Raw genomic sequence first — 23,794 nt, 5'->3', positions numbered from 1 at the left:
TTCGGGTTGAATCACCGAAAAGACATCTGTGTTTCATATCAAGGTTTGGGAATATCTGTCGGGTTTCCTAAATGCGGAGTTTGGGATTGTGCCACAGCCTTTGGGCTGGTATGTGCTGGGGCATAAGCCTAATTAGAGCACAAAAGTTGATATTTTTGGTATACACCTGTAAAGAACGAAATGTAGAAATAATTCTAATAGAATAAGGAGTATTATGCTCTTATTTTGTTGCTGCTTTTCGCTCTGCTAGGTGAAAATGGATGGAGATGATCGTAATCCTTTATACTTGACAAGAATCGTTCGCCGCTTATGGGGCCTCGTGATGTCTTTTCAGTGGTCTTTTCAGATATTCTGTTTAGATGTCTTTGAGATGTTTTCTTTCCCTTCTCGGCTTTATAAGTAGGTAAACCGCAGAGAGAAAGAAGAAGCTTAATTTGAGAAAACGGCTTATCCATGTATAACCTAGGATAACCTGGGATATATATGGTACAACTCCAACAGGCCCTAACTCATAATCTAGACCTCAACGATCAAATTATATGCTTATCATACATTATAATATAAATCATCAGGCTATTGGTTGCTTACTGGGCGAAAACCCACGTTATCGTCCGAGAAAACATGCCGTGGATATAAGCTTGACCGCAACTCGCTTTGCCTCGAGAACTCGGATGCTCCGAGGGATTGTCCATCGAAGCATATTCTCGTATTTCGGGAATCCCGTATTATGCTTCCTCCTTGGAGCTTCAAAAATTCAGACATCACCATGATCATCTAAAACACCACCCTTCATACTTCACAATGTCTCTGGACTACACAAATCACCCAAGTATGTCCTATATGCAATTCCTCAATTAGAGGGTGAACGCATTACAATCCCAAGAAGCAAAAGCGTGTTTCATACTCTTGACATCTGCGAAGAAACTCGTGTATTGATGGCTATATTCACAAGTGGCGCTGTTCTTTCCGATGCCCCATTTCCCACTACTATAACCCTGCCCATGTCTGCTTGGTCACAGTGATTGTGAAAGCTATAGAATGGGAACCAGTGCTACTCGTGGACCGCGAGAATGATTCCTGATATAAACCCGGATACTTCCCCGGTCACGTGGAATGAAGCCGGTCCGGAATTACCGGCTTCCCTTAATTGTCGGCCGAGACTGTAGGCGCAATGCTCAACATCGTTATAACGTTTGGGGCCCATTGGGGAATGTCTGGATGATGCAGAATCTCGGGTCTCCAACCCACCGACCCGAAGTCGACCAGCCGGCTTCTAAGCGCAACAAACGGCCGCGGGCGACTCAAGCTTGCGACAGATGCAGGCTAAAGAAGTATAAGTGCAACGAGCAATATCCATGTTTGCATTGTAAAAGTAAGTGATCAGATTACAGGAGTATCAAATATTCTCTGACAATTACAGAAAGCGACCTGGCTTGCGTATATCAAGGCAACTACCGAGAACGTGAAAGTAGCCGCTCTGCAGAGTAGGTCACTCAGTCAGCATATCTACTGTGCTTGCTAATACTTATAGCTATATCATCGAACTTGAGAAGAAGGTGGAAGAGCTGACCTCGAAGCTGCGTGATACGGAGACTAAGGCTTCCCCTAGAGGTCCCAATCTACCAGCAGCTGAAACACCATGCTCTATACGGGATTCTTCCACGCCACGGGGGGTTGCGAAAAAATCAGAGACCCCCGAAATATCTACAGAAAGTGTAGATGATGAGATTAGCGAGGTCAATCACACCAATGGCATTGAATCCCATAGTGGTATGTGCACAGCTGCAGCCATTGGCCATCTGAAGAAAGCGCACGAGCCCAAAGGCCAAGAAGAGGCTTGTTCTCGTGCAGCTGATTACTCAATCATATCAACGCTTCATAGTCCAAGCTTCTCTCCTTCATGCGCCGCTGGACTGGGGCAGACGTCAATTGAACAGAAAAACTACTATTTCGCCCAGGCTCATGTTTTTATGAATGGATATTTTGAGAGCATTCATTTCATCCATCCATTCGTTGATAAAGATGACTTTTTCGCGCGCGCTAACGATCTTTGGTTTCACCGATCACGCACGCCTGAGCCGAGTTTTGTCGCGCTATACCTCAGTCTTCTCTCACTTGGGTCTTTGGTGCGCGTATGGGATGAAGATACCATAGCCGGCTTGGATCGATATGAATGGAGCCGAAAGCTGTTTGGAGAGGCGCAGGTATACCTGAACCACTTGCGGTTTTCGAACGACCTTGAAACTGTTCAGTGTCTTTATATGATGGTGTGTGAATATTTCCCGATGAGTGATTGCAAGCTAACTTGGGCAGGCCAAAGTTTGTCAAAATGAGCTCAAGCCGAATTGTGAGTATTCATTCCAATTTTCGATTCAAAATCTAACCAAAAAGTGGCATACATGTATCTTGGCCTCGCAGTACGGACATGTCTTTCTGCTGGCTTCAATCGAGAGATCCCATGTTCAGGAGACACCAAGCAGCGTTCTGGCTGGATCTCAAAAACTTGGTGGTATGTCGAAAGTCTGTGTTCCGATATAAATTTACAGCTCTAACGAGGTGACAGGGGTCTGTTCTCTCTAGAAATGTAAGTACATTTTGAATCATCATTGATACTATGTACTGATGAGTTAGTGAGATGAGCTTTTCATTTGGACGACCGGATACCCTTGGAATGGATGAATATCATAACCGCAGCATTCCACCACGCGACGATTCTGAATTTGCCATTATCCCATGGATGATTGATCTTGCGCAGATCATTCGACAAATATCTGTCCAGATCTACCATTCTCGCATCTCATTGCAGGACAAGTTACAACTTGCTCTGCAGATCGAAATGGAAATGGATCGCTGGCTAGCGAGGCTTCCAGAAATGATCAAACCCGATATTGACGGATATGGAATGTCTCGTAGTGCCCTACGCGACCCGAAGTGGGCACGAAGACAACGGCTTGTTTTGGGAATTAGTATGTTATCTCTGGAACTCCCAAGGCTCTCAACTCCTGACTAACGAGTGTAGGGTACTATAATGTTAAAATGTTGCTCTTCAGGCCTTTTTTAGGTCACTTTGCGCGCAAACTTCGACACGCTCCAAACGAATTAGACCAAACTTTTAACAAGTGTTTGGACTCCGCTATGAAGACTCTCCAAGTGGTTCATGACATTTACCGAGTTCACACATTTTTCCGCTGCTGGTATGTTTCTTCGGTTATTATTGTTGCCTTACTAACTTAGAACTATTTAGGTGGTATAACACAACCTACGTGATGTTCGCTATATCAACACTCCTCCTTCCAATGTCCAAGCTCGGCATGTGCGCTGAAACCATGCCTTTGTTGCGATCTGTGGAAATAGGCGTGGAGATTTTAGAAGCCATGGATGAGTCTGCAATAGCTCGAAAGTCGGCTGAGATTATCAGACAGTACCTCAGGGACTTCAGAGCATCTAGAGCCTCGCAGCCATCTGGGGAGGATGAAGTTTCCCAACCTGAGGTGGGACAAGCATTTGAAGTACCAGTATGTGTATTCGTCCTGTTTTCGTAAGATTTACTGACCATATAGGAATGGGCTTATGGTTTTGGTTTGCCAGGATATTCTTTCGAGGGAATTGCCCGCCTCTTTGACGGAGGGCTCCCGATGCTGGATGAATGAATGACCTTATACACCCGGGGATATTTATTTATACATTTATACCTATAGGGGAACATACTATTGTTACCTATGGTAGCTATATACGTATAGGCAAAATGAAATCGATCGTTGGACGGAAGCGTGAACATTTTCATGAGTGTCTGAATTTCCTTGCGCTCTTTTGTTTCAGCGTCTACCGTTTTTCGGGTAGCATATTCGTGTTCGAAAATCAACGAGAACCCAACGCGGACAGTGTGTTCCTCTCGACAAGCAAATGTGGTCTTCTCCCGTTGGGTGTCAATCTTTGTGCGAGAGTCCGCAGCACAAAGTTCCTTAATCTTGAGACATGGGTTTGCAGGGCTGGTGAACCAAGCGGACCAAGGGTTCACGGATTTGGCCATGATGATATGGTCGAGTGCTTCCAATTACAGTGAAATATTGTAAAGTTGCAAGATGTAAGCTGTGTTTCTCGCTGGGAGTGCTGGGTTTGAGAAATAGATTGCAGTGGTAAGGGTTCCGAAGCTCAGTCAGTGGCAAAAATTTGGAGAAAAGGATAAGTGCACGGGAAGATAAAAAGTGAATCAGATTGCACGCAATTGAGACAGAAAAGTTGTCACCAGAGTGAGGATAGTATCAACAAAAATGACTTTCTATAATGCAAGACGAGGTCAGCCGAGACCCAGAAAAGAATTGAGCACAGTTTAAAGTTAACCGCGTGGAGGATGTGAGGGCGTATTATAAAAAGGCAAATAGGCTTGAGATAAATAAAAGAACACGGGAGATGATGAGCCTGAGATTCAACTTACCTTCATTTCTTCGAGCGTATGAGGGCGTCGTTCTCCGCAGCCAAGTACAACTGCTAGGGATGGTTCACGATGGTGCCCTAGACAGGGGTTGAAATCTTTGAAATATGAAGGATGGATGTAAGATGAAAGATCAATGGAGTAGAAATCCTAAGTCAAGTTAAATATCGAACAAACCTTTGTTGCCATATTTTGTAACTTGGACATAACCCTAAGGGCCCACACTTTCAGGATTCTGACTACGTTAAGCCTGCATCTGAAAGAGGCCTCCAGAGACTACAGCTTTATTGACTTTATGAGCTTTAGGGTGATCTTGATACTAAGGAATGACAAAACATATTATATCATCTCTTATCCACGCCATCATCCTCCCAACCTGTAACATTGCTAGATCTTAGGAAAACAAGATGCAACCCCTAATTCATCCAAAAGAAGAGGGAGACAGTTATAAGCCCTATCAGAACTAGGAGACTTCTCATATCTAACCTTCGGTATCTAACGCGGAAGACATCGAAATCTTACGCATAAAATGCCCTTGAGCTAAAAGCAGTAGTTGCTCCTCGTATACAGCATGATATCTACCTTTTTCGCCAAAGGAAGGAAATAGTATGTACATAATAACATGGTAGCCAAAGACAAAAAAAACACTGTATCAACCTGAGTAGATCACCCAAAAAGAAACCAAGAGATGAAACATAAAAATCAGGTCAAGAGACAAAAGAAGATCCCAAAGACGAAGCCACAACCAGGTGGCAGTCATATCACGTACGTTTCATAAAATCAGACCTCAAAACCCCTCCCAATCCCCATAAGCCGCAGTCTTATTCCTTTACCACGAGGCATTCCATCACAGGATTGGATTTTGATCATTCCACCGTCTAGATCAAGTGGAGAATAACACCCCGAAGAACCGACAGACTGTGAGATGATCGAGCCATGAGATATCCAGACCCGTTCTCTGTGTATCCGATACCCTTCATGCATGTAATCAACATCACGGATTTCGCGACTTATTCATATTGCTATCAATCCATCCACAGCTCGTATTATCATGACCATCACCATATTTTGCGTACGATCGAGCGACGCTTGGATCCGGATGCGAAGTAGACGGGGTGCGACTTAGCGAGCCCGGAGATGAAGGTGCCGAGGAACCGGGTGTTTCTGCAGATGCAGCTGTGGGGTTCGCCGTTGCTCTGGCTGCGGCAGCTGCAGCTGCGGGGTTGCAGTGTGCACAGACAAAGATGTTGAAGCCGCGACCGTTGCAGCTGAGACAGATTGCTCCTCTGGGAATTGTGTTAGCTTGTTGGGATGTAGATGTAAAGGGTGCTTGTTAGGCTGTATACCTCGGGGCGTTCCCAGCGCAACCCTTGCATGTGACTACCGTCCGCCCTCCGATGCACGATATGTGCTCGGGGTCAAGGTTGAGTAAGAACTGGGTGGAACTGGCCATTGTAATGGAGATAGAGGTATAGACAAGGGAAATATTGAAAGATAAATGATGTGAATGTAGAGAGTGAAGTATGATCAAGATCTACCTGATATAAAGTGCAGGCTTTGTGGTATTCTTCCTTTCTCTCAGGGGTAAAACTATCAATAAAGAATATCGAGTATACTGTGAATCCAGAAAGAGTAGTTGGGAACAAAGGAAGACAATAGTGCCAAAGTGTACTGAAGGCAGAGATGATAGACGGAGAAACAACGGATTTCTTATACAGGAAAAAATTAAGTACCACCAACGAACTTTCCAAGATTTTCCAAGTGTCACATATGCGATATGCACAAGGGAGCGTGGAATTGATGACGGGAATCGAGATTGAGTCCGGGATGATCAGCAGGACAGAGAGAGGGACAGTGATAGGACAGTTATCCAGGTACATGATGTACATGGATATTTCATTTGCCCATATTCATTTCAATCGAATCCTTCGGTTAATTCCAAAAAGAAAAGAAAAAGATCCAACATGAGAAGAAAACGGCACAAAAAGCCGTTCTGGACTTAGCTGAGTTGTCGACCCCAGCTGTCCAGGTGCTTGTACCTGTCGAGCTAAGGTGCCCAGCAGCGGAAATGCAGGGTTTATGAAACAGGAGCTGGTGGGGGATTCTGGTGTTTCTCGATCCATACGACCAGGCCTACGTTTGCAAAGGGTTCATTCGCTGGATCATTCTGTGAGATGATTTTTAGAGCAGAATGCATGCAGTGAAACTAAAATGCCACCAAATTGGCAAATCAAACTTGATCTAGTGTTAGGCAGGCAGTCGTTCATGTGCAGCGGAAAAGATGTCCCAGCAGCATGGCCGCCACATCGTGACACGAACAAGATCTTGACCGCACAAACTGGTATACCATTTTCCCATGGGTCAGGACTGTCGACATGTCCACGAGTATGGGGTGTGAAATTCCAACCACGGATAGCTGCATTGGACCATGCCACTATGATCTGATCTCCGAAATGATGTATAGATGATACAAGGCCATGCTGGGTGGATTTCCGATGGTTTCTCTGGGTCTCTCTCAGCTGTCATATTTTCCTGAGATGTTCTTTCCATCTCAACCGAAAAGGGTAAAGGGTAAAGCATCATGCATGGAAGTTGGAATTGACAGTCAGACGGTCACCGAGGTTCGCCTAACATATACCCAATCAGGAACGGTGTGTAGTTCCAGGGGTTCTACCGAGTGCTGTCAAGGTGTATTGAGCAGTAAGAAAAATGCGCAGTGACGATCTTGTGCAGGGATCAAACCGATGCAATGATCTCCATAATCCGCATATCACATTGATAATATTGCGTCGTAAGCACAATCTCCGATAAGCACAGCCGGAGAGAGCGGATGCAACTGACAGGTGCATGTGGTGCGGGCATAAAGATTCTGAAAAAAAGAAAAGAAAAAGCTGCAGCTGTAATGAGAGGTGAAAAGAAAGCTCTGTGAGAGGTGTGAGCAACCAATAAGCAGATAGAAGGAGGAATCAAACTTTGGACTCACAACCAATGGCAAGTCCAAGTTCACAGCCGAAAGCCCGAAGCGCCGTGGATGTGACATCGCTCAAGCAGGTAACCGTGGAGGGGGGCTGCAAAGACAGGGGGGAAAGACCGAGAAAATCTTCCCCTTTGACATTCTCATCTCAACATTGCAAGGATCCTTGCAGCCGTTTGGCTTCTTCCATTGTATCTGACTTGAAGCGCTTCTGCAGATTGGTCACATGCAGACTTGGATGTGGAAATGACACGCATCCATGAGCTCAAAAATCTCACCCTCGAAGTTTGCATGCGGTCTGCCAAAATAACAATGTAAGCTAAAGTTGAGTGCAAATAGAAGCAACGGGTATGCGCGTCACTGGAGGGGGGCTGTGGATTTGTACAAAGGAAAATATCAGCCTCTGATGCTGTAGGAACCAGCTAGTTCAAACTTCTCGTTCAACCAGTTCGCTGTTAGGGAACCTGCAGCCAGTCACTTCCAATCACGCGCTAGTCCAGGATTCATAGTCCAAAATTTGAACTCGGGCTGGAATCGAGACTTCGCATGAGCGGCAAGTCCCGTCAATTATTAGAAGTTTCCATGTCTTAAGCCATGTGAGACTTCCGAAGGTCCTGGAACCAGAACATTTGTAAATAACCTTCGGCGATTGGTGTCACTGTTGAACCCCGAGGATGCCGAGAGGGAAAAAAAGCAAGTAACATGAGGTTGCACTTGAATGGGAAAAAAAGACTCAATTGCAAGTCAGCTGATATGAACCTATAGGATACCTGCAGCCCAGTTCCCATTGTCGATGCAACAAGTCTGGGTCACCCTTTTTTTTTACCTGTGGGAATGCTGTGATTCATTTCTATGAAAATAAGATGAATAGCTTCTTTTGCTGTGGATTAAGGATACACGTTGTATATGCAGTATAAAAGATCGAGCACGTAGAACATCAGATATGAGTCTCCGAAAATCGGCACCTAAAAGATCACTTGAAGCATAAAATGAACTCACATTCCAGGTAGATGCTGACCTCCGGCAACAGTGGAATGATATCACGGTGCATATTCAAATGAGACTACAAGAATACCCAAAATCGGTACCTGACAGGCCCCGGTGCCGGGATTACATGATACATAGTCAAAAATAAAGGATTGTCATTCTCCATTACGATCTGCATAGCTATCATATGGAAAAGAATAAGGCGCTATGTGGCGTTCCATCTTCGAGCTGACCCAGCTAATGGTTGTGTGGCCACGGTAAAGGGAAAAAATCAAAGAAATGGCGAAGAAACAAATTAACCAACCAATAAAACGCCCAGCCGTGGCGGCTCCTATGGTCAACACGGCAGTGATCGGGTGAGGACCTCCTGTGCTTGCTCATGGAGCCACGACATGAAACAGTAGCGACGGGGGAAGCGTAAAACAAACAAGCACCCTGAATCCATCCTTCCACGCAAAGCCAGGACGCCTGGGTAATCCCGAAATCATAAAATCGTTGGAATCACGCCGAAACTCATGTTTCGGCGTTAAATCATAAAATATGGAAAGGCGAAGAGCAAAAGAAACCGAAGCTCAGTGATTCCGATCACTGGAAGTATTCATTGGGCAACGCTGCTAGCACGGCGATGGTTCCGAGACCACCCAGCAGAGCACTGACGACGGCCGTGGTGGCGTGGCTCGCCAAGGACTTTGAAGCTGAGTGGTTAGACTTCATTCTCTTCGCGGGACGCTCATTCTCAGCAAATGCAGACACATTTTCGGCAAGTGCGGAGCTGATCGCATCCTTGGCTTCAGAGGAAATTGTGTTAAGGTCGAGATCTGGCTGACTGATGGGCTCTACAGGTAGCCGCTGAGCATCCTGAGAAAGACTGGGTTCAAGAGATGACGATTGCATCTCTGTTGCAGTACGCTTCAAACTTGATTTTTTAGATGTTGCCAGGTAGGGCACACAAACATCTTCCAAGGGTGCACTGGTCGAGAATGGTCCATCATGATAACAATTCTCGAATTCATGGGAGAAGGACGGTAACCCAACGGTGCTCTCAATCTTCCGTTGCATTGGTGGGTATTTGTTCTGGCATGAGCTTGGCAGCTCACCAGAAACAGTGTGTGTCGGGAACCGAGCGCCTGGGTTCGTCATACCAGGGGCAGTCTCTGGCATCAATGGTTTGCTCTTCAGTGTGGGGTTCGGCGGCTGATCCAGAAGAGCCTCGTGGCACAGTCGATCAGGGCCAGCTTCCTCGAGATCATGCTTGGACACTTCGACGGCATCAGTGTGGTTGGTGCGTTCAAGCTTCTTTGCATACTCCAAACCAAGCGGGGGATAGATACACTTCTGTGGAATGCGGTGCTCAAGACGCTCATCATCTGAGGAACAATCAGAGTCATTTTCGGATTCATCAGACACCTCATCAACTTCCTCCAAGTCCTCGTCATCATCTTCCTTATCGTCGTCTTCCTCAGAGTCTTCAGCCGACACTTCACTGCCAGCTCCGTTAATCGATTTGCTGTCGAACATCCTATACGGATAGTGGGCGTAGTTCTCAGAGATCGAATCACTCAGACCATCTGACTCAGAGATGTACCCCTCACTGCCCTGGGCTTCTTCGTCTGAATCAACGGACTCGTCATCAGCGAGCCAATTTTTGTCGAAATTCGGATCCCAGTAAGGAGCCACATTGCACCACCGATTTCCGATCATTTGGGGCTCCCAAGCCCTCACGATCCAGCATTTGTGACAATCATCAACCTCGGTTCCAGTCTCGAGCTGGCGCTTCAAATCTTCGCTGAGAAGCTCCAGTGGCTTTTCAACGATCCACCACAAATTGCTCACATGCTGACCATCTTCCTCTTCGTAGATGATCCAATACCTTCGCTTATCGACTGACCAGTACCTAAGAAGGCTGCCAGGCATACGATGGAACGAAGTGTCTGATTCCTCGGAGTCCGGCTCCCAATGGACTTCTGTCCCAACGCAAGGTTGGAAGCTAGGGGAATCATCTACCCAGTACGAATCTTTGGAAAGAGAACAACGGCGTGCAGCGTGGATGATGCGCCTATCGTGGTCAACGTCGGGTATTATGTTGGATTCACCCCAAGCCATGTCTGCCAGGCGCATGAACATGGGCCGCATCATGGTCCAGTTGCTGTAATGGACTTCGGGTACCTTCTGGTAACAGACTGCAGGGAGGTCATTTGCGTCATTTGCTTGTTGGGCAGATGGAATTTCGGTAGAGGCTGGTTTTGTGGGAGATATCATGGCATCTGAGACCGGTTTGGCAGGAGAGAGTTTAGTGTCGGAGACCGGATTGCAATCGGACAGCGGACTGAGAAGCTCCGGGACCAGTAGGGTAGGGCCGGGCACAACTTTTGTGATAGACTCATCGATTGGAGACAAGCGTCCTGGATGGACCTCCGGTTCGTCCTTTGGATATTCGTCGTTCTGGACACTCGAGACAGGAGAGACTAGAGATGTATCCGCAGGCTGCATAACAGTAGTTTCCCAAGATCGAGCAACAGACTCTTTAGAAGAGTCATCACTAGGGAAGTCAGCAGGCTCGATATCGCTATCGTCTTCGGGAACAGAGAAACTGTTGGTTGAGGGGCTTGGATCTAGTTTGATAGCAACTCCATCATGTGGAATGACCACACGCTGGGCTTTGAGCCACTCAACCTTGCAGCGGACTGAGATGGCCTCAAAGACTTCTGTACTTGGTTAGCTCCAATATTATCGGACTGGGATTGAGAACTTACCCTGGCCACGGTCGACATCGACACCAAATCGGATGATATCTCCACTGAACAGTGGGGTATTCACATCTGTCACCAGTTTGGAATCATTCAGAAAGGTTCCGTGTGTTGAGCCACAGTCGGAGATGAAAACCATCTATCAAGAACGTCAGCTTGACTATATGGTCGGATTTGGAGCTTCAAACTAACATTTTGGTCTGGCGGTATGTTAAGAAAGGCATGGTCACGAGACATGACCCGAGACTCAAACCAAGCGTTCTCTGCTGCAGGACTCCGTTTTCGAGTTTCCCGCTTTGAGGCACGTCCGATCGCAACGGTTATGTCATTGTCCGTGAGGGTGAGGGTACGTAGAGGGTGGGTGTCTTCGAAAAGGGGGACAAGCGTCACGGTGACTGTGAATTCGAGATATTAGTTGCGAGCAAAGTGACTGTTGAGAGTTCTAAGTACTTACCGCGTGGGTCCGGCATGGTGAAAGGTAGATCAACGATGGTGCTGTGTAGGATTTGGAAAGCAGAAATAGGAAGATGTTTGTCTCTAGACGATGGTTAGACTGAGAGATGGAATTTTATGATAGCAGAGATCATGACTGCAAGGTAGAATGAATAACAAAGCATGGGGAGATGAAGGGTGGGGAGTAGATTAGGGAAGTTGGAGACAAAGGCAGCTTACCCGGGTGTTTCCAGGCTGCAACGTGATCACATGGACCAGTTGAAACCGGGAGATAGTAGATTTGCAGAAAGTGCGAGCAAAGCAACTCAGAATAGCGAATATGAAGAGTTCAAAGCACAGGTGTAGAAGAGGAAAGGAAGGGAGAGAGGGGTAGATTCATGAATCAGGTCGAAGTTAGGTTCACCGCTGACAAGAAGTTTGGGAGTAAGCCTTTGAAATAGAGCTCAACTTTATCCTCAGTTACCGGCAAATCTATTCAGAATTTAAGAAGTCAAGATTCAACAAGAAACTAAGAACTCAACTGCCCGGAAGCCCAGGAACAATGAGGTATGTATGAGAAGTGATAGTATAAGATAAGCAAATGACGCCGTTGGGCTTATTGCAACACATATATACTCTGGCTTATTGGCTCGACACTTTCCGACCGGACACAGACGGGCTAGATATAGTACTTATCACCTTACTGAATCTTTTTGACTATTCAGTCCCTTTCTTCAACGTATAAGAAAGCAAAAAAAAACATAAGATGCCGATAAGGGGTGGGGTCAGCTGATGTGGGGACAACACGTCATGGTCATCCGTACATTTTACACGAACTATGGGAATTACTATACCCGTATATGCGTATATGCGTATACATGTGGTCAATAGCAACTTGGCAGCATTTTAGTATACAATCATCTGATCTTAATGAGCACTCTCATTTTCCTCTATGGTACACAAATTACTACATGGTCAACCCCTCTCCAATGCACTTATCCGGGCTCGGTTTGCCGTCCATCGGCCCATCCTATCCCGAGTCCTATCTCAGACCTAGTACCAAAACAAAAAGAAAAAAAAAAGAAGGCAGACGGGGAATATGTCAACCAATAGTAAATACACGCAGAGATAATAGTGACCGGGGATCCAAAGATACCGAAACCGGAAGAGAAAATGGCTTAGACAGTAATACCCAGACCGGGGTGAAGAAAGAAGCGAAGAATCGAAGAGTGAAGATGGTCCGCGGACTTGCTTACATACCAGGGGCACCACCGTTCATGGCACCCATGGTGTTCAGGCGGGCAGCTAGCTGGGGGTACTTCTCCTGAACCTCCAACTGAGTGCGGGTGGCCTCGGCATAGGAGATGGCGTTGATGATCTCAGCCTCGGTGCGAGCCAGCTCGGCAGCGCGCTCAAAGTACTTGAGAGCCTGGGAGACCTTGCCCTGCTGGAGGAGAAGCTGGGCCATGGTGCCGACAGCAATATCGCACTCGGGGTCAATGATGAGAGCCTTCTGGCAGAGGTTCTCGGCCTCCTGGAAGTCGTGCTTCCACTGGAACAAAGCAAGGGCCTTGTTGATCAGGGGCAGAACGTTGATGCCCATGGGCTTGCTCTGCTTCTCCATTTCGACGGCCTTGTCAAACTTCTCAATGGCCTCGGAGTAGTTCTGTTGATCAAGCAGAAGCTCGCCGTAGTAGTTGTATACATCGGGAACATCCTCAAAGTTCTTTACTGTCCGGCGGAAAGTGGCCATCGCTGAGGCGACGGAGCCCATCTTGTATTGTGTCACGCCAAGTTGGATGTGAGAGTAAATGAACGACCGGTCGAGGTCGATCGACTTCTGGTAGTCCTTGGCGGCCTCGGCAAGCTCGGTCAGGATGAAGTGCAGCTGGGCACGGTGGTAGTAGATATCAGGGTCGTCCTTGTTGTGAGTAATGGCAAGCTCAAAGTCATCGGCCGCAGCGTCCTTGTTACCGAGCTCCAGGTGCAAGCTGGCGCGCTTGATGTAGCTTTGAACCAGGGAAGGTGACAGCTCAACGCTCTTGTCCAAGTCGGCCAAAGCGCCAGTGGCGTTACCGCCTAGGTAGGTGAAGGTGGCTCGCATGTTGAGGGCCAATCCTTCAAATTCGCCAAGCTCGCCGAGCTCAAGCGCCTTCTCGAAGGCGGCAGCAGCCTCTTCGTAGCCATCGGCAGTCTTCTTGCCCATAGCGATGAGGCCCTTACGCAGCTGGCCCTTGCCGGACTCATCGCTCAGCTCAACCGACTCTTCCAATCCCTCGGGCAGGACCTGGGGACGGAAGCTCTGGAGGTAGTTGGAGACAAAGGTGGCACTGGGCAACTTCTTGGTGCGCGCCTCCAGAATAGCCTGGCTCTTCTTCTCGGCAACCTTCTTCAGCAGCCGTTCGAGCGAGTTTCGGCTCACGTCGTTGGAGAAGGCATCAATGATGCAGCTAGCTGTGAAGTCGAGGAGAGCCTCGCTGTACTTTTCAAGGTGCTCATATGCAATGGCTCTTCGGTTGAGGGCCTTGACGTATTCGCTGTCCATGGCGAGAGCGGCGCTGGTGTCCTCGACGACCTTCTCCCAGTTGGACTGGACGTTGTAGCAGGCGGCGCGGTTGGAGTAGAAGACGGGGTCGGGCTTGCAAATAATGGCCTTACCGTACAACTCAATCGCGTTGGGGTAGTCCTTGATTCCGTAGGCCTTGTTACCGGCGGCCTTCAGCTTGGCCGCATAGGCGTTCCGGGTCTTACTTGTCAGCGAAAGCCTGACAAAGAACGTTGCTTAACATACCTCTTCGGAAAGCTGTCCAATAGTTGCCTCATCCACTTCGGGAAGCTCATCGGTGGGCTCCTCTGCCTTTTTGGGAGACTCTGGAATCTTGTCAGTCATACGACCACCGTGTTTAAACAAGAGCACATACCATCCTTCACTGACGCAGCCTTTTCCTCCTCGGCCTTCTTCTTTTCTTTCCGTCGCTGGTTCTTGCTCTTCTTGGGTGCTGGGGGGTGGATTTGCTGGAATCGTTCAGGTAGTAGACGACACCCGCGCCGGTCACGACAACGGCAACACCGGCAATAGTGTAAACAACGGCCTTGTTCTCTGAGACCCAGTTGGTGATGCGATCCCAGACCGATGCCGATGATGACTCGGTCAGCTTTGATGTATCAAGCACCACATTTTGGGCGGGTGTAGGTAACGGCAATTCGTTCGACATGATGTGTAAGGGAACCAGGCAAAGGACCGACGCGGCTAGTTCTAAAATGTATGCAGATATCAGTATTCAATCGGTAAGTCAGGCCCAATTAGGCTGAGATGGAAGACAATGTTACTAACCAGACCTCGACAAAAGGAGTTAGAGATGGGAAGTCGGGAATGATGAAGCTCAGAGGAAAAGTCAAGGGTTCCGCTGGCCGGGCCGGCCAATCACGCGCCCTGCGCCGGTAACGCTCAAGTTCTCCACAACACATGTCCGGATTGAACAGAGTTGGCTCATCGGATCTTTTTGTATTATTCCCCTTCTTTCTTCCTTTGATATCCGTCCAAAGCAACATCATTTGGATTCGTCTATTATTTGGCAAGACTAACTTGGTAACTATAGCAACGACCGTAAGCCATTGACCTTCGCAAAAATGACCGAGAACTCTTCAATCCCACAATCGTTCGAGATCATTTCCTCCCTTCGCTTTGACCCGGGCCTTTCAGATGCAGCCTGTCGCCATGCATCGAGCTATCCTGATCCTCACAAATCTCCCTATTACCTCCTCGCCTATCACCAAGATCGGCTCATAGCTGCTGCAGCTTATTTCGAATGGAACGGGGCTCTAAGCTGGCTGCAACAAGACTTGCAAAGCTTCGAGGAGTTCCTCGACACATCGATTCCGGACCGAAGCAAGGCGTGGAGGCTTCGAATTGTAGTGAACAGCAAAGGGAAGGCGAGAGTTGAGGCGAGCCCAACAGCGAGCATTGACCTAATGAGTATGTTCATTCCCTCTCTACATACGAACCCAAGCCTACCGATATGGCGCGTCTATGTCGACACCCAATCAACAACTCCTTCCGGCTTCACCACACATAAAACCACCGCGCGTGATGACTACACGTCTGCACGGCTGAGAGCGGGAATTAATTCGCCGACGGATCTTGCGGAGGTACTGATTGTGAACCCGAATGGCGAGGTTATGGAAGGCAGCATCACTACCCCGTACTTCTTGCGGGACCATATGTGGATCACTCCCCCACTGAGCAGCGGTGGCAATGCGGGTACAACACGGAGGTATGCATTATCTCAGGGTTTTTGTCTAGAGCACACCATATCCCGGGATGAGCTTGTGGATGGCGAGTTGTGTTGGTTGAGCAACGGCGTAAGGGGGGTTCATTCGTGGCCAGGTCATAGCCAAGTAAGAATACCCCATACTACATACCACATACTACATAGTATGTACATATGTACCTATGTACGCACCCACTTCAATGGGTACAATGTCAGCTAGTCAATATTTGAATGGTATTGGTGAATTGATGAAAAGGCTATGAAATCACGCGTATTTTGAAGTTGATGGCTCCGGAAAATGTCCCTCGCCCTAGCAGGCTTATTTCTTAGCCTTCTCGACCACCACTGGGTTGGGGTTCCCCTTCCACTCCAGAGGGCGCGGACGCATGTACTCGGCCATGATCTCATCCGTAACCTGTGCCCTGCGCTCCTGGAATCCTTGAACATAAGTTTGTAGCTCGGCGATACACTTCTGCTTGATCTCGCCGGTCATCATCTTTCCACCCTCGTAATCGGTACGGATGCGCTCCAGCTCCTGGTCATCCTCGAGGAAGAAGGTCAAGTACTGGAATGGGATATCGTTCTTGGTGTTGCCACCCAGCTCCCGCTGCAACTCCGCGGTGTCCTGGCCGCCTGAGAAAGCGTGCTTGTTGATCTTGTTCTTGATCTTGTTAGGCGTGTCGCTCATGAAAATGGCGGAACTGTCGATACTGGCAGACATCTTAGATCCAGGACCCTGGAGGGCGGGAAGGAAAATAGAGTGGATGAGAGAGGGCTTCTTGAACTTCATCTTCTCCGCATGTTCGCGGCACTGGCGGAAGTAGGGGTCTTGGTCAATGGCGCATGGAATCAAGCAAGGAATCGATGCGACCTTCTTCGTCTCGGTACCGAAGATGTGGGGGAAACTGGTAGAGAACGCCGCAGCAGACTGAGTGGCACAGAAGTGGAACTCGCCAATGTTGTTGCTGTCGTTAAACCCGAATGTGCCCTTGACCTGGTTGATTGTAATTCTCTTTGCCATCCGGCACATGTTCTCGTAGAAAGCACCACCAATGAATTGGAAATCACTGAAGATAAAGGTCTTCTTCATATCGAATCCAACAGCAATGATATCCTTGGCGTTTGCTTTTGTGTATCTCTTAGCATCCTCAATTTCGATCTTCTGAGAGTGCATAAACTTCTCGTCGTCGGTCATCATGATAACGAGGGGAACATCGAAGACATCCTGGAGCCATCTACATTTGGATCAGTTTTCTGTGTCTGCCCAGGTGATTATCAAGACTAAACATACTTGGTGAACTCGAACGGCACAGTGTGTCCAACGTGCATGCTGTCGCTACTCGGCCCACGACCAGTGTAGAGGAAGAAGGGCTCGCCCTTCTCGTGCTTATCCAAGATCTTCGACAGATCACGGTGACTGAACACGATACTCCGGCGCATGAAACGGTGTGGCCGATGGCCAGTCACTTTCTCAAAGCGCTCCAATAGAGCTGCATTGATGGGCGTGGCTCCAAACTCTCTCGTAAGCTTCTCATAGTCGACCGGCAACAGCTTGCCAGATTCATCAACTCCACCGGAGACATCGAAGGGCGTGACGATCTGGCCAACAGCCTTAGTCTCTGGGGTTTTTTCGTCGATGCTCAATGAGTTGAGCGCCGGAGGCTGGATTGCTTCGTTGGCCATGGTTGTTTCTTTGTCTGGTAGAAATTGGTTAATTCTAAGTGTTCAATTGCAGCAGTCAAAGGCCAGTTCTCACTTTATTTTATGGTCGAGGAAATCGTGAATTTCTTCTGTTGCCCCTCTTGGAATATCACAGGATGAGTCAGAATTCCCGCTATCAGTGGGCATTCTGATTGGTTTGTTTTATACATTATCAGGTGACCGCCTCTAACCCCGCGAAAGCCTTCCTTTGTGCTGCTCAATGCTTTCTTGTTCAATTAAAAATTGAGTCGACAAAAGTGCGAGACTCTCCATTAAATGGGTAGATGTCTCTGATGTATCTTCGTTACATTCAAAGTCTCTATTTGTAGATAGAGTGTATTAAGAGCGATCTACCGGAAGTATATATTCCTTTATAGGGCTTTAAACACATTTTATTAAAGGACTGAGAAAGACAGATAAAATGACAAACTTCCTTACCTTTATATCCCATCGTAAATGTTATGCACAAATGTAGAGAGTTTTTCAGGAACCCCTCGATAGTAGAGACTTGAAGGAGTCGGGTTCACCTACCAATGTAGGAAGTCTAGCATTCTTCCCTTTATCTCTTTGTTATTTGTGGCTATAGGATGCAAGAGCTATATTGCGCACAATTCTACATATTTGCAAAGGTTTTCAGCAATACATACAGGCTTGATTATTTAGAAGAAAGTACTCGCGACAATATGTGGCTGCCTGTGTCAGTTAACCTTACCTCGAGTATATTGGGCTTTGGGCTACCCAAAGCTCCTATATACAAGGGTTTTTAGGGTCCACCACGACAGCCGTATTTTGCCTAGCAGAAAATTGTAACACTGTACTCAGGCATACTAATACTCTCCGTATTTCTATATCTATAGCTGAATTCATGAGCATTACTAATTCTCGACACTGTGTAATGCCATAAGTAAGCCCTATATATATAGACGTAAGTGAAGGGTAGTGTGTAAGGACTTCTACATATGTACCACTAGAAAGACCAACAAAAAAACCATAAGAATGCCGTATAAACGGCTAACTGTTCTTCTTATTATATACCTTATAACCCTGCGTATAGTTACTGAACCTATAGATGTATTTAGTATTCGTAGGTTACTCCTTTGAAGGGGCATCTGTTTGCTCGCTATTACGCGCACTATGGATTATATTATCTACTTCTACATATTATCCTATCCAGTTGCCGTGACAGTCTCTAAAAACCCTCGTATCTATAGAAGCCGTCACATTTTGCCCGTGGGCCATATCAGTTATTGAGTATGCAGAAACACCATATTCCCAAGAGAATTAATATTACGTGTGGTCACAGTCTCAATGGTGTCCATCTTCTAGTGTCGATCTTATGTCTCAAGACTAACATTCTTTCCCTCTAGTTAGTAATACATTTCACAGGAGCGTTAAGCAGATGCTGTCTCAGAGCTAGTACTTGCAATCTGAGCAGCAATCAACAACACGGAATCCAGAGTAGCACCTATCCTGCATTTTATCGTTACCGACCTAGAATCCCTCCCGATATTGATGATCGTTGCCCAAAACTATTCTGGTCTTTATGCTCTTATGACAAGTACCCCGAGTGTAATGCATGATATGTATGGCTACAACAGCGGACAAATAGGCTTTATTCTTCTCGCATGGAGGGGGGCACTGTCTTTTCAGCGTTCACAACTGGAGCATTTTTGGACTGGCCGTTTTGACGACAGGCGTGGAATATAAACTTAGATCCGGACCTGGATAACTATATAATCTGTGGCAAAATTTCCCATTGAGACGCTGAGTTTTCAGCTCGATATTCACGAGTACCGGACTATGTTTTCCATATTCTCGAGATCGGCTTTAGCCTTTGGGGATCAACTGTCCATCAGATGGACACGATGTTACTCATGGATATCCACTCAAACTCCCCCGCCGCTGCAAGAGCAACCTTCAACCTCGTTCAATGTCAATCGGGCTAGCATCTCGGCCGCTACAGTTCCATTTTTGCCCAAGATGAACAAAGGTTGGTTCTAGCGTCCGCTGGCGTGGCTCGGGCATTTTGTGAGATCTCCACTGGTGTGCTGATTAGTACGGGCACGGAGTAAAGCTTCGACAACGCGACGGTCTAGGGTCGCAGATGATCTCTGTTATTTCTTCCCAGTGGAAACGGACCACTCTGCTAGGGCACACCGGCTGCCCGCATACTGCTGGGCCAATAATCCCAGTCCAAGTGTGATAGAGATGCGCTGTACGAAGTACGGAGTATATCAGCCCACTTTTCTAGCTCACCGTAAGCACTTACTCTAACCCACCAACCACCTTGCCCCGCGCACCCGCGTCGGGTATCATTCCCATGCAGCAAGCCGGCGCTAAGCACGCCTTATTGACGGGCTCGCAAGCCACTGTATGCGACACTAAACCCCCTTACGCCGGGCTTCGAGTAAATCTCCACAATGCGGAAGTCAACTGGCTATCTAACTGGTGACATGTATACCAAGTTAGGGCAACGAATTAGTAAACTTCCGCGGATATGTGGGTCATTCGTGTTTGAGATTATGCTGGTAAGCTTGTCTTTTCGGTCTGCTGCAGATGCGGGCCGCTTTTCCTTTTTTGACAAGGCACTGACATGATATCGACAGTTTTGGTCTATGAGGGAAAAAGAGACAGGCTTTGATATCAACATTAGGGACTGTGGGAACTCCGGAGGGATCCGGTTGACACGTAGCTTTGTCATGTTGGGCGAGGCCGTGGGAAATGAGACCCGCTTGCTTTGTTGGCTGTGTATTTTGCTCGGTTTGAGATTTTTTTCCCCTCTTATATTGGGATATACATATTCCGAATGGGATTCCAAGATTGGTCTCACTGCGTCAGATAATTTCCGTGGTGGGGGCGAAGGGCCGAGGCTCTCACAATTTTTCCCGTGGACTTGGACTCGAATTTGAATTGGGACTATAGACTCCTCGCTAGTAAATTTTACTCTCTTCCTGTATTACAGCAGAAAATTCGACGTGTAAAACTCACAGTATGCAGGGGCAAAGGGCAAAGCTGCCGAAATTACGATTTACTTTCTAATATTAGGAATGGTAGGCATACTTAGTATCAATGTATCATTCGCCACTTACTGGTTGTTTGATTCTAAATACACATATTCCAAGGTGAAGAAGATCAGCTTTAGATATGCACCTAGGCACGGTGCGCGATAATGAAACCAAAGCCAGCCAATTCTGCAGCGAGCCCAAAGAAGACTAATCGGTTGCCCCAATTCATCCTTGTCTTTATTAGTTCGCCTGGGACTCTAGCGGGTATTATTTAGATGTCACTCTGGGGGATTACAGTTCATCCAACACAAAGATATTTGAATATGGAAGATCCCGTTCTAAAGATATCCAATTATGCAGCCTTGTAACTAAATGCATCACTCCGGCAAAGGGGTAGCTAGATGGGTCGGGAGCTTGGACGGTAATCCGAGACATGTACGCACACCAGACCATCATGAGGTTGTATCAAGCACCCATAATTACATTATAAGGAGGTTCAGTCCAGTGTACCAGCCAGTCAGCGTTGACGGTTTCATCCCTCCACGCTTAGTGATAGGTGTCGGGTGATGAGGCGGACTAGGCAACGCGGATTATGGTTGGCTGAATGGAATATGATATCTAGTTTAGGGACAGATTGGCTTTAGCAGAAAGCCCTAGAGATGTAGACGGATGACATGAGTCGGTAGTCGGGACGTCACTGTGTTGAGTCAAGACGCGTGCGAATCAGAAATGACCAGCTTGACGCATGACACCCCCAGTCAATCAATCGCAATTGGACGGGGATCTTCACCCATTTTCACTCTGGGCGTCCATTCTCGCTAAATCAAAACTGGATTATGTCGATTTCTGATATGAAGAAGTCATATATTTTTGGATCCCTTTGAAGGAACTTATAGGTCACCGGGCCGTTGCGCGTGGAGAGAGAAGTGTACCTGGGTGAAATATTGGTTTCACAGGTGCCTGGCTCGGAGCTTTTAAGAAGGGCCTTTCCTAGTTCTTCTGCTTTTTTTTTCTTGCATCTTCAATTTTTTTTTATCGTTGGGGATCTATGCTCCACTATTAAAGCGGCACATTCGTCATCCCGTCTCCAACCTTGGATTGAGCCTTGAAGTCAAGAGTTTTAGAGGGCATCGGAGTCCTCGGTAGAATCTAGTAAGTTGTTTTTTTTTTGTATTTTTGTATTTTTGCATTTTTATTTTTACGTTATTTTCATTCTCTGAATTTCGTCATTTTGTAATTTCATTTCTATTCTTGAAATTTTGGTGGAGATTTCCCCCGCAAGTGCTTAACACTAACCAAGAAAAAAAAAACAGATGCGAAAACATTCTCCCTCAGATTCCCCTTTTTCATTCTCTTCCTCTTCTTCCTCTTCATCTTCTTTCTACCTCTCATCACGTAGTAGTTCATTTTCCCCAAGTAAGTGGCTCAATTACCCTTTGATTTTGACTATCTTTCCCATTTTGAGATTCCGGGTGTTTTTCCCCCTCCTTCACCATTGGTCTATTATGGGATCTATATGCTCAAACCTTCCCCTCTCGTGATATTATTCTGTCGGCTATCGCGATACGCTTTCATACATTCTTCGCTAAACACGTGTGGCATTCTCATTCCCAGGCTGATTAATTTTTAGGCCTATCATCAGCCTCGTACCGACGCTCGGCATTCCAACCAAGAGATCATCTTGAAAGTCTGATCACCAAACACGGCTACCCCACACCTGTGTCACTCTCTTCCCTGCGAGATTTGACAGCCACCTCGTCTACTTATACTCCCCCTTCGCCTCGGCGTTACCCGGATATTATTCCGATCAACTTTGACTCGCTTACCTCATCATCTACGAGGCCCATTCCAATCCCAAGACGCCCCGGTCCAATATACGACCTTCCAGTAACACCACTCACCGGTCGATTCGATCACTCTTATTTTGACGATTGGGAACGTGCATCTCAATCCAACTCCCGACAAATCCATTCAATCCGGCCTGCTCGTCGTAGCCATTCATCGCGGCCTCTGTCATCCTCCACAAGGATGCGTTCTGATAACTCACCTTACTACTCCCCGGCTGCCTCGCCTATCATGTCTCCACGACGCTCAAACTCTCCCCAACCTCGTTCACGGACCCAGAATCCATCCAAGGCCAAGCAAACTCAGAATTTCCATCTCGGTAGCCTGCCCCGGTTCCATCCCGCTGTATATCAGTCGAGCAGCACTTCCCACAACACCACTTCCCAGCCTTCATCTCCTCGCCAATCCCGGCAGCCTGTCTACCGCACTACAGCAGGGTCACGCGATATGATGTGGCAGTACCGTGAATTCATCGAGGGCGTCCACCAAGGTCCTTCGGCGCCCCGTTTGGACCCTCTGGTCAGCCCAGGACCCGTCACGCCCCTGGCGCTAGAGGCAGGTGATTACCTCGCCCATGGCTCGATGAATAACACATCCGAGAGGACTCCACGAGATGTCCTAAAGAACCCCGGGAAGTCCGGCACTCCGGCTGAGCTGGTGGAGAAGCTCATTGCTTATGAGGAGAAGGCTCGGCAGATGACTCGAAAGCCCGCCAAGGGCCGGTAATAGACGTATCCCATCCCGGCTTTGCATCAAAAGGTTTCTGTTTATCATCCATTAGAACATGGGCTTTCTTGGAACTCTTCTTTCGTGCCTGTTCGTTCTATATTTGCTTTTTGGTGTTCTGGAACAAAATGAGCCACCCCACAGGGCTGATACAGGTTGCATGGGGCTTCCTTTTTATCGTTTTCTGCTTCTCAGTTTCTGCATTCTTTTCATTCTCACTCATCAAACATCTTCGGCCTCGGGTCGACTACTGCGTTTGATCTTGCATCACGACATCATGTATCTAAATTATATACCCACTCTCGTCCAGCCTCTGGACCTTGGCATATCCAAGTGGAGCCCAAGTATCAACCTTCAATATGAAACGTATCATTTGTTAAACTCTTGGTTTAACCACAGTAACAGCCATTCAACCTGATGTTATGATCATGGTTATTCCAACATTGAGGCTATAGGATGTTGAGGCCCAATGTTGGTTTGGCGGTTTGACGGTTTGACGCTTGGATTTGTTTGTTGGATTATGGATATATTTTTTTGGAGTCCGCCGCGTCTTCCGTATTGCCTAGATTTGGAGTGCCTTTTTGGCCTTCAGGTGATCCGAGCAATGGTTTTTTTCGTCTTGTTAAAAAAATTTGGACCTTGTACGACTTCCCTCGGGTTTCACATCGAGTGCT

At 47.3% G+C, this 23,794-nt stretch overlaps 8 protein-coding genes across 8 annotated transcripts; 3 read left to right on the top strand and 5 right to left on the bottom strand.

Moving 5' to 3' along the window:
* Positions 1-1,113: 1,113 nt before the first annotated feature.
* Positions 1,114-3,650, top strand: N7517_004404 (Zn(II)2Cys6 transcription factor; the record flags this gene model as incomplete). The annotated part of the gene is made up of 10 exons (XM_056722134.1): positions 1,114-1,372; positions 1,421-1,484; positions 1,532-2,267; positions 2,314-2,347; positions 2,392-2,509; positions 2,564-2,584; positions 2,632-2,966; positions 3,020-3,194; positions 3,245-3,515; positions 3,561-3,650. The coding sequence occupies 10 exons, from the start codon at positions 1,114-1,116 to the stop codon at positions 3,648-3,650; spliced, it is 2,103 nt and encodes a 700-aa protein (XP_056578384.1).
* Positions 3,651-3,678: 28 nt separating this feature from the next.
* Positions 3,679-4,030, bottom strand: N7517_004403 (uncharacterized protein; the record flags this gene model as incomplete). Its single annotated transcript, XM_056722133.1, is given in 2 exon segments — positions 3,679-3,692; positions 3,709-4,030. 2 exon segments carry the CDS (start codon positions 4,028-4,030, stop codon positions 3,679-3,681), a joined length of 336 nt encoding a protein of 111 aa, XP_056578383.1.
* A 1,396-nt stretch (positions 4,031-5,426) lies between these two features.
* N7517_004402 (uncharacterized protein) lies at positions 5,427-5,885 on the bottom strand (the record flags this gene model as incomplete). Its single annotated transcript, XM_056722132.1, has 2 exons — positions 5,427-5,718; positions 5,779-5,885. The coding sequence occupies 2 exons, from the start codon at positions 5,883-5,885 to the stop codon at positions 5,427-5,429; spliced, it is 399 nt and encodes a 132-aa protein (XP_056578382.1).
* Positions 5,886-8,978: 3,093 nt separating this feature from the next.
* On the bottom strand, positions 8,979-11,610 carry N7517_004401 (FHA domain protein; the record flags this gene model as incomplete). Its single annotated transcript, XM_056722131.1, has 4 exons — positions 8,979-11,098; positions 11,147-11,279; positions 11,333-11,535; positions 11,595-11,610. The coding sequence occupies 4 exons, from the start codon at positions 11,608-11,610 to the stop codon at positions 8,979-8,981; spliced, it is 2,472 nt and encodes an 823-aa protein (XP_056578381.1).
* Positions 11,611-12,824: 1,214 nt separating this feature from the next.
* tom70 (putative mitochondrial outer membrane translocase receptor (TOM70)) lies at positions 12,825-14,787 on the bottom strand (the record flags this gene model as incomplete). The annotated part of the gene is made up of 4 exons (XM_056722130.1): positions 12,825-14,318; positions 14,364-14,443; positions 14,494-14,587; positions 14,611-14,787. The coding sequence occupies 4 exons, from the start codon at positions 14,785-14,787 to the stop codon at positions 12,825-12,827; spliced, it is 1,845 nt and encodes a 614-aa protein (XP_056578380.1).
* Positions 14,788-15,202: 415 nt separating this feature from the next.
* On the top strand, positions 15,203-16,063 carry N7517_004399 (Aminotransferase class IV; the record flags this gene model as incomplete). Its single annotated transcript, XM_056722129.1, has 2 exons — positions 15,203-15,846; positions 16,009-16,063. 2 exons carry the CDS (start codon positions 15,203-15,205, stop codon positions 16,061-16,063), a joined length of 699 nt encoding a protein of 232 aa, XP_056578379.1.
* A 99-nt stretch (positions 16,064-16,162) lies between these two features.
* Positions 16,163-17,526, bottom strand: N7517_004398 (tryptophan--tRNA ligase WRS1; the record flags this gene model as incomplete). The annotated part of the gene is made up of 2 exons (XM_056722128.1): positions 16,163-17,078; positions 17,135-17,526. The coding sequence occupies 2 exons, from the start codon at positions 17,524-17,526 to the stop codon at positions 16,163-16,165; spliced, it is 1,308 nt and encodes a 435-aa protein (XP_056578378.1).
* Positions 17,527-22,577: 5,051 nt separating this feature from the next.
* N7517_004397 (uncharacterized protein) lies at positions 22,578-23,120 on the top strand (the record flags this gene model as incomplete). The annotated part of the gene is made up of 1 exon (XM_056722127.1): positions 22,578-23,120. The coding sequence occupies one exon, from the start codon at positions 22,578-22,580 to the stop codon at positions 23,118-23,120; it is 543 nt and encodes a 180-aa protein (XP_056578377.1).
* Positions 23,121-23,794: the final 674 nt, after the last annotated feature.

The sequence above is a fragment of the Penicillium concentricum genome, assembly GCF_028827145.1.
Source record: "Penicillium concentricum strain IBT 3081 chromosome Unknown utg000002l_segment0_segment0, whole genome shotgun sequence".
Lineage (NCBI taxonomy): Eukaryota > Fungi > Ascomycota > Eurotiomycetes > Eurotiales > Aspergillaceae > Penicillium > Penicillium concentricum.
Note: the sequence above shows the minus strand (reverse complement) of the source record. Positions and strands in the feature narration are given on the sequence as shown.